The 12,705-nt window shown below is 41.9% G+C and overlaps 1 protein-coding gene across 1 annotated transcript in view; it reads right to left on the reverse strand.

Moving 5' to 3' along the window:
• Positions 1-12,705, reverse strand: part of ADCY2 (adenylate cyclase 2) — a gene marked incomplete at both ends in the record, with an annotated part of 1,451,075 nt that overhangs the window by 507,345 nt on the left and 931,025 nt on the right. The window contains one exon of the mRNA XM_082258935.1: positions 11,911-11,980. Coding sequence (XP_082115061.1) covers positions 11,911-11,980 — 70 coding nt within the window. The remainder of the gene's footprint in view (positions 1-11,910; positions 11,981-12,705) is intronic.

Consider the following 12,705-nt stretch of genomic DNA (forward strand, 5'->3'; position numbering starts at 1 on the left):
TATGCAGCAATTAAATTTTTTTCACCCCAAAAGGGTGTATATTGAATAGGGGAATAGAAAAAAGTATATAAAAAGGTGTATCTCACACGTACAAACACAGACTATGACGCAGTTTAATTTTTTTCACCCCAAAAGGGTGTATATTGAATAGCGGAATAGAAAAAAGTATATAAAAAGGTGTATCTCACACGAACACACATAGACTGACGCAATTTAATTTTTTTTACCCCAAAAGGGTGTAGATTGAATAGCGGAATAGAAAAAAGTATATAAAAAGGTGTATCTCACACGTACAAACACAGACTAGGCCCTGATTACAATTTTTGGTACCCTAAAGGCAGGATGAGGAGTAGGAGGAGTTCGGAACAGGAGGCAAACTGAAGCACCCTGCAATCCCCGGCGGTGGAAGATTCGCCCAAAAAATTTGAAAGGTGTATCTCACATGTACCGATACAGACTATGCCGCAATTTAATTTTTTTTTACCCCAAAAGAGTGTAGATTGAATAGCGGAATAGAAAATAGTATATAAAAAGGTGTATCTCACACGTACAAACACAGACTAGGCCCCAATTACAATTTTTTGTACCCTAAAGGCAGGATGAGGATGAGGAGTAGGAGGAGTTCGGAACAGGAGGCAAACTGAAGCACCCTGCAATCCTCGGCAGTGGAAGATGCGCCCAAAAAATGTGAAAGGTGTACATCACACGTACCGATACAGACTATGCCGATAATAAATTTTTTTCACCCCAAAAGGGTGTATATTGAATAGCGGAATAGAAAAAAGTATATAAAAAGGTGTATCTCACACGTACAAACACAGACTATGCCGCAATTTAATTTTTTTTCACCCCAAAAGGGTGTATATTGAATAGCGGAATAGAAAAAAGTATATAAAAAGGTGTATCTCACACGTACAAACACAGACTATGCCGCAATTTAATTTTTTTTTACCCCAAAATGGTGTAGATTGAATAGCGGAATAGAAAAAAGTATATAAAAAGGTGTATCTCACACGTACAAACACAGACTATGCCACAATTTAATTTTTTTCACCCCAAAAGGGTGTATATTGAATAGCGGAATAGAAAAAAGTATATAAAAAGGTGTATCTCACACGTACAAACACAGACTATGCCGCAATTTAATTTTTTTTACCCCAAAAGGGTGTATATTGAATAGCGGAATAGAAAATATGATATCAAAAGGTGTATCTATCTCACACGTACAGACCCAGACTAGGCCCCGATTACTATTTTTTGTACCCTAAAGGCAGGATGAGGAGTAGGAGGAGTTCGGAACAGGCAGGAGGCAAACTGAAGCACCTTGCAATCCTCGGCGGTGGAAGATGCATTCCCAAAAATTTAAAGGTGTATCTCACACGTACCGATACAGACTATGCCGCAATTTAATTCTTTTTACCCCAAGGGTGTAGATTGAATAGCGGAATAGAAAATATGATATAAAAAGGTGTATCTATCTCACACGTACAGACCCAGACTAGGCCCCGATTACTATTTTTTGTACCCTAAAGGCAGGATGAGGAGTAGGAGGAGTTCGGAACAGGCAGGAGGCAAACTGAAGCACCCTGCAATCCTCGGCGGTGGAAGATGCGCCCCAAAAATTTGGAAGGTGTATCTCACACGTACCGAAAAAGACTATGCCGCAATTTAACTCTTTTTACCCCAAAGGGTGTAGATTGAATAGCGGAATAGAAAATATGATATCAAAAGGTGTATCTATCTCACATGTACAGACCCAGACTAGGCCCCGATTACTATTTTTTTGTACCCTAAAGGCAGGATGAGGAGTAGGAGGAGTTCGGAACAGGCAGGAGGCAAACTGAAACACCCTGCAATCCTCGGCGGTGTAAGATGCGCCCAAAAAATTGGAAAGGTGTATCTCACACGTACCGATACAGACTATGCCGCAATTTAATTATTTTTACCCCAAGGGTGTAGATTGAATAGCGGAATAGAAAGTATGATATAAAATTGGTGATTTTTCAATAGCACATGTGAACACAGCAGTGTCTTATGTCACAGTCAGCTCTGCAGCAGGCTATGAAGGGGAAAAAAAAGAAAATTCCCCTTTAAATTTGTAATTTTTAAATAGATTAGTACAGACTATGCCACAATTTAATTTTTTTTAACCCAAAAGGGTGTATATTGAATAGTGGAATAGAAAAAAGTGTACAAAATTGAAAATCACTCAATAGCACATGTGTACACAGCAGTGTCTTATGTCACAGTCAGCACTGCTGCAAAAAGGCTATGAAGGGGAAAAAAAAAAAAAAAATCCCTTTTAACTTGTAGTAAAATAGATCTAAGATGAACGCTGCACACAGCTGACTGATAAAAATAGATTTTTTTTTCTCCCTCCCCCTGCTCCTCCTCAGTGGGCTCAAGTGATGGCAAAAAGATTGTTCACTGCACCACCCCCCACACAGCAAAATCGATGTATACTGTCCCTGCCTAATCTCCAGCCTGTCCCTAATATGCTCAATAAGATCGTTCACTGCACCACCCCCCACACAGCAAAATCGATGTAGAAGACTGACCCTGCCTAATCTCCAGCCTGGCCCTAAAATGCTCTAATAACTTCCCCTGCCTGCACTCGGACCTGTCCCTGAATTCTTTTCGGACACAATTTTTCACAGAATCACTGTCTGTCCCTAATCAGCAGCCAGCACGTATGATGTGTGCTCTGTCCCTAAACTACAGCAGAATGATGCGGCGCGCTGGGGGCTCTCGAACTTATAAAGACATGGTCACATGCTTCAGATGGCCAATCACAGCTACTAATACATTAGTAGGCATGGCTGGGATGGCTTAAGGCACACCAGTTAAACGCTTGTTGATTGGCTGTTGAAAGCCCGCCATTAAAAGCGCGCCATTACATACAAAACAGGAAATAAAATGACTGAACACGGATTTTAAACCCGAACATACAGTAAAGTTTTCGGGTCCGTGTTCGGGTAACAAAAATCCAATTATTCGGTACGAACACGAATAATACAGTCCGTGTTCGCTCAACACTACTCACACGTACAAACACAGACTAGGCCCGATTACAATTTTTTGTACCTTAAAGGCAGGATGAGGATGAGGAGTAGGAGGAGTTTGGAACAGGAGGCAAACTGAAGCACCCTGCAATCCTCGGCGGTGTAAGATTTGAAAGGTGTATCTCACACGTACCGATACAGACTATGCCGCAATTTCATTTTTTTTACCCCCAAAAAATGAAAATATGATATAAAAAGGTGTATCTCACACGTACAAACACAGACTAGGCCCCGATTACAATATTTTGTACCCTAAAGGCAGGATGAGGATGAGGAAGAGGAGTAGGAGGAGTTCGGAACAGGAGGCAAACTGAAGCGCCTTGCAATCCTCGGTGGTGGAAGATGCGCCCAAAAAATTTGAAAGGTGTATCTCACACGTATCGATACAGACTATGCTGCAATTTAATTTTTTTAAATTTGTAATTTTTAAATAGCAGATTAGTACAGACTATGCCGCAATTTAATTTTTTTTACCCCAAAAGGGTGTATATTGAATAGCAGAATAGAAAAAAGTATATAAAATTGGTGATTTTTCAATAGCACATGTGAACACAGCGATGTCTTATGTTTTATGTCACGGTCAGCAGCAGGCTATGAAGGGAAAAAAAAAAATTCCCCTTTAAATTTGTAATTTTTAAATACCAGATTTGTACAGACTATGCCACAATTTAATTTTTTTTACCCCAAAAGGGTGTATATTGAATAGCGGAATAGAAAAAAGTATATAAAATTGGTGATTTTTCAATAGCACATGTGAACACAGCAGTGTCTTATGTTTTATGTCACGGTCAGCAGCAGGCTATGAAGGGAAAAAAAAAAATTCCCCTTTAACTTTGTAATTTTTAAATAGCAGATTAGAACAGCAATCTGTAGTAAAATATAGCTGAACGCTGCACACAACAGACTGATAAAAATATATTTTTTTTCTCCCTCCTCCTCAGTGGGCTCAAGTGAGGGCAAAAAGATTGTTCACTGCACCACCCCCCACACAGCAAAATCGATGTAGATCGCTAACGGACGATTGTTCTGTCCTGTGTCTCCTATCTGTCCCTGCCTACTCTCTCCAGCCTGTCCCTAAAATGCTCAAATATCTTTCCCTGCCTACACTCCGACCTGTCCCTGCATTCTTTTCGGGCACAATGTTGTTTTTCCCTGTCTGTCCCTAGCCAGCAGCAGCCAGCACCGTTATGTGTGCTCTCTCCCTACACTACAGCAGACTGACGCACCGCGCTGTGTCTCTCGAGCTTATAAAGACCTGGGCCACATGCTTCAACTGGCCAATCACAGCCATGCCATTAGTAGGCATGGCTGGGATGCCTTCTAAGGCACACCAGTTAAACGCTTGTTGATTGGCTGTTGAAAGCCCACCATTAAAAGCGCGCCATTACATACAAAACAGAAAATAAAATTACCGAACACGGATTTTAAACCCGAACATACAGTAAAGTTTTCGGGTCCATGTCCGGGTAGCAAAATCCAATTATCCGGTACGGACCTGAATAATACGGTCCTTGTTCACTCAACACTATTCATGACTCATTGTTTGCTATTTTGATTACTGTAGCGACAGCTATCACATGTTACAGGGCCACTGTACTATGTGATCACTGTAAGCAATCACAGAGATAACAATAGTCATCAATGAAAGCCATTCATCACAGTTTTGTACTTGTCGTCATGTGATTGCTGTGATTCGTCACAGAGATCACATGGTACCTTGGCCAATCATAGCAGCCAGGTACCAAGCACTGTCATGATCTGTGTCCCCTAGAAACAGCAAGTCACAGATCGTGCCACGGCTGGATGTCACTGGACATCTTCCTGGAACTGGAGAGCACCCATTTGGCCATATATATATATATATATATACATTGGCCGGGCTGGAAGTGGTAAGATTGTTCATAAATGAATAAATAATTCAATCTCAGTGTTTGCTGATTATACAAAACTAAGCAGAGCCATAACTTTGCAACAGGCTATAGCAATTTTACAAGAAGACCTGGTTAACTACATGTACATTTCAGAAATATATTATTACCTTGTAAATGGTTATGCCTTGGGTCTGGAAGACTCAGATATTTGTGAATTTTAATGGGATGGTAGCATAATGGAAACACATAATAGTGGCAGTAGGCCCTTTTTAAGAGCTGATTGAAAAGGGGCTTTATATAAATTTAAAGGAGATCGGTCAGGGGAACGTTATTTCCTGAAGAAGCTGTACAAACAGTGAAATGAATTGATGTCCTTTCAGCTGGTCTTTGTTGTCACTGTAATCACCCCTATACTCCTATTCTGTGTGGCTAAGCGGAAGCAACAAGGAAGTGTGGCTTTATTGCATGAGCGGCTTGAGGCACGGGGACTCCCAAACAGTGTTAATTTAGTCGACTAAAACTGACTAAAACGTTTTCGTCGACTAACACAATTCAGATGACTAAAATACGACTAAAACTAAAATGGCATTTTAGTCTTAAGACTATAATATGACTAAAACTAAAATGGCATTTTAGTCAAAAGACTATAACTAAAACTAAATCGAAATTTGCTGCCAAAAATTAACACTGGTGCATGCTCAAAGCATAAATAATAACATATTAGATTTTTCACTCCAGGACCAGCAGTAGTATATAATGAGTTTGGAAATTGTAGAGAAATGCTTGAATAATGCATTACAAATTACAATTGAACTACACCCATTTGATTATAGATGACTAAAATGAGTTTTAGTCGACTAAAATGTAGGGCGTTTTAGTCGACTAAAATATACTGGAGTTTTAGTCGACTAAATACGACTAAAACTAAAACACTTGCAGAAGACTAAAATGGGACTAAAACTAAAATGCCATTTTAGTCCTAAGACTAAGACTAAAACTAAATTGAAATTTGCTGCCAAAATTAACACTGCTCCCAAAGCATAACATAAACAAGTATGGCAGCTAAAGACTGAAAAAAGATAAAGCAGCAGGTGGGTGGACACACTCCAGGATTAGGTCCCATGATGTGATTTGAAATAATCCTAGTGTATTTGTGAGATTTTACCATAGAAGTGAAGCGCTTTGCTAAGTCTGCCATTTCATGCTTTGAGCACTTGCAATATCAACTTGCCCTTTCACAAACTCTGTCTATTTTTCTCTGCTCACGGCTTATACTTCTATTGCGGTGTGCTTACTAACCCTCTCATTGCTGCTTATTACCTTTACTTCGGATTAATAGCCCTCATGCAAGTAAAGCTGAACATTTAGTTAAACTTATTCATTGCAGTGTATTAACTCAGCGTTGCTCTAATGGTTTTGCAAGAATGTGTTATACTAAAATGAGTGAATAACCACATTGCTTCAAGTGTGGCTTTGTTGCTGGATTTAAAATAAGCATCAGGTTTAGCTGAACTGCATTACATCGATTTACAAAAGCTTTAGTGACATATAGGCCAGTGCAATCACTATTTCTTATTTCATGAGAAGCATTTGCATATAGAGTAAATTATTATGATATAGTTCATCAACAGGAGCCCTTTTGACATAAAATATGTATGCAGTACATAGTATCAATAGATTTACAACAATAGATACCTGCATTGGAAATGTAATTTCATTCCATCTTACCGCCTACCCTCTATTTATATGAATAGAATATGTTCTTTAGGCTATCCTAAAATATTGGAATTACATTAAAGAAGGGTTTATTCAATTCATAATTGGTTAATGTCCTGAATGGAAACATGCCCCATATGGCCTATGTATTATATATGCTTAGTTTCATTTATGGAGTGGTAGCAGTGGCGTAGCGTGGGGGGTGCAGGGGGGGCCAGCCGCACCGGGTGCAACATCTAGGGGGGCGCATCCGCAGTGTCACTCTGTCTGTCTGACTCTGACATACACAGTTCACACACTGTATGCGGCTGCCTCCATCTTTAGGCTGGGAGATGTCCAGCACGGCCGCCCTATGGCTGAAAATGGCGGGTCGGGTCGGGTCGGGGCGGGGCTGTACTGTGCCTCACATGTCCATTGGTGTAGGGTGGGGTGGCATTGCAAGCCAAGCCCCGCCTATGCTACCTCTTCTCACTGCTCAGTCAGTTTAGCAGCGAGTGAGTCAGCAGCCTGGCGCTGTCACAGAGTGGGTTTTTTTTAATCACCTGATTAGAGCCAGAGGCTTCAAAAAAGGGTGGACCTGGGGTGCAGAGCACTGCGCCCGAGCCCACCCATTGTGTGACAATAGCAAATGAAAATTCGCTATTGTCACACGGATCCTCCTCCTGGCCAATCAGGAAGCGGGTCCGAGACCCGCTTACTGATTGGCCGAAAGGCGAACGCATGCCATTGGCCGAGGAGGGGGCGGGAGGACTCGAGGAGACACGGGGAACTGAGGAGAAGTGGCCGCTGCAGGTAAGTCTCTCTGCATTGAAGGGGGCACGCTGGTCTCTCTGCATTGAAAGGGGGCACGATGATCTCTCTGCATTGAAAGGGGGCACGCTGGTCTCTCTGCATTGAAAGGGGGCACGCTGGTCATTCTGCATTGAAAGGGGGCACGCTGGTCATTCTGCATTAAAAGGGAGCATGCTGGTCACTCTGCATGGAAAGGGGGCACGCTGGTCTCTCTGCATTGGAAGGGGGCACGCTGGTCACTCTGCATTAAAAGGGGGCACGCTGGTCTCTCTGCATTGAATGGAGGCACACTTGTCACTCTGCATTGAAAGGGGGCACGCTGGTCTCTCTCCATTGAATGGAAGCACGTTGGTCTCTCTGCATTGAAAGGGGGCACGCTGGTCATTCTGCATTGAAAGGGGGCACGCTGGTCATTCTGCATTAAAAGGGAGCATGCTGGTCACTCTGCATGGAAAGGGGGCACGCTGGTCTCTCTGCATTGGAAGGGGGCACGCTGGTCACTCTGCATTAAAAGGGGGCACGCTGGTCTCTCTGCATTGAATGGAGGCACACTTGTCACTCTGCATTGAAAGGGGGCACGCTGGTCTCTCTCCATTGAATGGAAGCACGTTGGTCTCTCTGCATTGAAAGGGGGCACGCTGGTCATTCTGCATTGAAAGAGGGCACACTGGTCATTCTGCATTGAAAGGGGGCATGATGATCTCTCTGCATTGAAAGGGGGCACGCTGGTCTCTCTGCATTGAAAGGGGGCACGCTGGTCATTCTGCATTGAAAGGGGGCATGCTGGTCATTCTGCATTGAAAGGGGGCACGCTGGTCTCTCTGCATTGGATGGGGGCACACTTGTCACTCTGCATTGAAAGGGGGCACGCTGGTCTCTCTGCATTGAAAGGGGGCATGATGATCTCTCTGCATTGAAAGGGGGCAGGCTGGTCTCTCTGCATTGAAAGAGGGCACGCTGGTCATTCTGCATTGAAAGGGGGCACGCTGGTCATTCTGCATTAAAAGGGGGCATGCTGGTCCCTCTCCATTGAATGGAAGCACATTGGTCTCTCTGCATTGAAAGGGGGCACGCTGGTCATTCTGCATTAAAAGGGGGCACGCTGGTCTCTCTGCATTGAATGGGGGCACACTTGTCACTCTCCATTGGAAGGGGGCACGCTGGTCTCTCACCATTGAATGGAAGCACGTTGGTCTCTCTGCATTGAAAGGGGGCACGCTGGTCATTCTGCATTGAAAGGGGGCACGCTGGTCATTCTGCATTGAAAGGGGGCATGCTGGTCTCTCTGCATTGAAAGGAGGCATGCTGGTCATTCTGCATTGAAAGGGGGCATGCAGGTCATTCTGCATTGAAAGGGGGCACGCTGGTCTCTCTGCATTGAAATGGGGCACGCTGGTCTCTCTGCATTGAAAGGGGGTACACTGGTCCCTCTGCATTGAAAGGGGGCACGCTGGTCATTCTGCATGGAAAGGGGGCACGCTGGTCACTCTGCATTGAAAGGGGGCACACTGGTCATTCTGCATTGAGAGGGGGCACGCTGGTCATTCAAACTTGTATTCAGATGCATTTTACTTTAATTACATCAGTATTTTCATAACAAACAATACATGTGCTTAAGGGGGGGTAAGGGTTTCTTTAACTAATCTAGTGGAAGAGACTCGAGTGCTAAAATCCCGCGGGTTAGGGGGCGCAAATTACTTGCCTTGCCCCGGGTGCTGACAACCCGCGCTACGCCACTGAGTGGTAGGGATGTATGAGTGACATCTAAATGGCTGTTAATGTGTTTAGACAACATTGTCTAATTTTATGGTGGTGGAGCGTTGTTTCAACATATTTATAGAATTTTGTGTCTTGTGATTATTTAATTAGCTCAATAAATATTTAGCATTTTTGTAAGTTTGTAACACTCACAGTGTATATTTGATCAGGAGTTGGTAAAGCCCCAGTAGCTCCAAATAATTTAGGTTCTCTATACCAGTAATCTTTTCCCTTTCTTGCTGGTTATTTTTGTTGGGCTGGTATATGGTTAGACAAGAATAAATGTAGAAAATTGTAAACAAATTCACCTGGGAGCTAACATATGCATGTAAATGACATGCTAGGGGGAGAACCTTTGGGGGAATGACCGAGAGGACAGACTCAGCAATAGCTTGCAATGCCAAGCTGCAACAAGCAAGGTCAGCAGACTGTTAGCATGCATGAAAAATTTAATTTACTCAAGAAATAAAGCTGTATTTCCACCACTTAACAAAACTCTGGTTCAGCCCCATCTTGAGTATGCTGTCCAGTTCTGGTCACCAATCCTCAGGAAGGATGTGCATGAACTGGAAAGCATCCAGAGAAGGGTAAAAAAAAACAATGAGGGGGCTGAAGGACCTCAGTTATGAGGAATGACCACCAACATTGAACTTATTCTCCCTGGGAACGAAATGTTTAAAGTGGAGTTTAATCCAAAAGTGGAACTTCTGCTTATCTGCTTCCTCCCCCCTCTGTTGCCAGATTTGGCACCTTTCACCTTTTCCTCTGAAGTTTGGCTCCCCTCATCCTTCCACTTGGGTAAGTAGAAGGGTAGCACGCTGAAAATCGGCTGGGGTGCTGACATTGCGGACTCCCTGGACAGGTGTGTGTCTATATATTAAAAGTCAGCAGCTACAATATTTGTAGTTGCTGACTTTAAATTTTTTTTTTCTCTAGCTGGAACACTGCTTTATGAGGTAATATACATTACTAGAATGTTGACTCTAGTTCTTGGAGTAAACTTTACAATCCATCTTAAACATTGTATGGAGTTTTATTTACTGTTAGGGCAAAAAGTTATGCTTAAGATGCTAAAGATGTGAAAGTCTACCTCAGGACGGAATGCACTGTATGATTTCTTAGGTTGTTTAAACAGATGCTTGTTGACTTATTTTTCTTTCAGTGCTCACTGTTTCCTTTGTGCATTGTACCATCATCTTTGCCATTCTCAATAAAGTTTTCTTTTGATTAAAAAAAAGATGTGGAAGTCCCTTCCACAGTTGGTGGCTTCAGCAGAGAGTGTAGATAAGTTCAGAGAGCATTTAGATTTGTTTCTTAGTGAATGCAATGTACTGTGGAAAACAGTATTACACACACACACACTTCAGGTGGAACTGAATGGACCGTGTCTTTATTCAACCTTACTAACCATGCAACTATGTATTTTTGTAATCTGGTTCCAGGTCAGAAAAAAAGTGGCACATGAACATACGTTGACAAAGATAATTTTCCCTCCGCTTCATGTCACATCACATTACACTCAGACTAATAAAACATTTCATCAAAGCAATGAACAAGCAAGGTGAAGGTTTTTGTTATTTGAGACAGATGCTTTTCAAGCCTCGTACACACGCAACGATTGTTGGCCATAGATTTTTGGCCAACGTCCGATCGGCCGATTGTCAGCTTGTTAGTATGATACTTCTGACAACCGACTGCGACTTTTCGGCCGAAAAAAATCTGGTGTGCAGGCTATAAAATTTTTGTTGGCCCGTCAACAGAACGGCCGATTTTCCATCAGTCAGTACAGATTTCGGCAGACAAAAATCAGATGAGCAAGACTGGGCATGCTCAGAGAAGAAAAAGCACAGGGAAAGTAAACCAGCACATGATATCACTTCTGAAGTTGGTTGTTGTTGGCCGAGAAAATTCGTGTGCAGTCTAGAGCACATTTCAACCAACACAACAACACTGGACAAAAGACGGCCGATCGGTCGGCCAACAATCGTTGCGTGTGTACGAGGCTTAAGAATAACTGATTAGGTAACAGATTTTTGTTGGTCCACAGATCAAATGTGTCAAAGGTACCTTGTTCGAAAGTTTGTTAGTGGAGCAAAAGAAAATCCCCTGGAAAGCATCCAAGGACATTATTAAGTATTTTCTTGGCAACTACAGAGAACCAAACTACACTCAGCTGTTTGATAAACATCTTACAGCGTGCAGGACCATGAAATGCAACATGTCACAGATTCATTTTTTCCTGAAAATGTAAGTGCACTCAGTGATGAACATTGTGGAAGGTTTCACCAGAACATTGCCACAATGGAAAAATGGTATCAGGGCTACTGGAATCCATCAATGCTGGCTGACTATTGTTGGACACTGCCGCGAGATGCACTGGACACTGACTATAAAGGAAAATCAGCAGCAAAACACTTTTAGCCTTGTCGAACCCATGCAGCATGTGGGAAACAATATGTGATTAAATACATTATAGTCATTAAAAGCCAATTTCATATTTCTCAAGATTCCAATGATACAGGTATTCTGAAACTATATTTATGTTAGGTTTAAAGGGGTCTATCATAATTACCAAATCTTTTTCAGGAAGCAAAAAAATAGTTGTCCAGTGTAATCATAATATATACAGTAATGTTCATTTTTCACAATTCATGATATGACAAAACTTTTATCTATAGGGTTTTAACTTTTTTTTTTTTTACAATACTTACTTCCTTTTCAAGGGTTTTATTATGGAAAAGCAATGATATCCTTTGTATATCCTCTGACTTAAGCCATTGTCTAAAAAAAGAAAACAAATAAAACATTTGTATGAATACTACTACTTGAAAATATTTTAATATATAACGATTAGCTCAAAAAAGGAGACAAGCTTATTACTAAACCCACTTCATTGGGTTCAATCTGCTGATGTTCTCTCCCCTCCCGTCCAGCCATGCTACAGCATCTCACATAAGTGAGTACACCCCTCACATAAATATTTTATTGTATCTTTTCATGTGACAACACTGAAGAAATTATGACAATTTGCTACAATGTAAAGTAGTGAGTGTACAGCTTATATAAGAGTGTAAATTTGCTGTCCCCTCAAAATTACTCAACACACAGCTATTAATGTCTAAACTTCTGGCAACAAAAGTGAGTACACCCCTAAGTGAAAATGTCCAAATTGGGCCCAAAGTACCAATATTTTGTGTAGCCACCATTTAGACAATAATGGTTGTGTGTTGATGAGTTATTTTGAGGGGACAGCCTATTTACACTATTATACAAGCTGTACACTCACTACTTTACATTGCAGCAAAGTGTCATTTCTTCAATGTTGTCACATGAAAAGATATAATAAAATATTTACAAAAATGTGAGGGGTGTACTCACTTTTGTGAGATACAGTATGTATACAGTGTGCTCCCCATTCACCCCTGCACCCCATTTGCACCTGAGACCTTGTAACACGAAGGAGTCACATGACACTGGGAGGGAAAATGCTAATTGGGCCCAATTTG

The sequence above is a fragment of the Pelophylax lessonae genome (genome assembly GCF_965119305.1).
Source record: "Pelophylax lessonae genome assembly, chromosome: 5".
NCBI classification, from domain to species: Eukaryota; Metazoa; Chordata; class Amphibia; order Anura; family Ranidae; genus Pelophylax; species Pelophylax lessonae.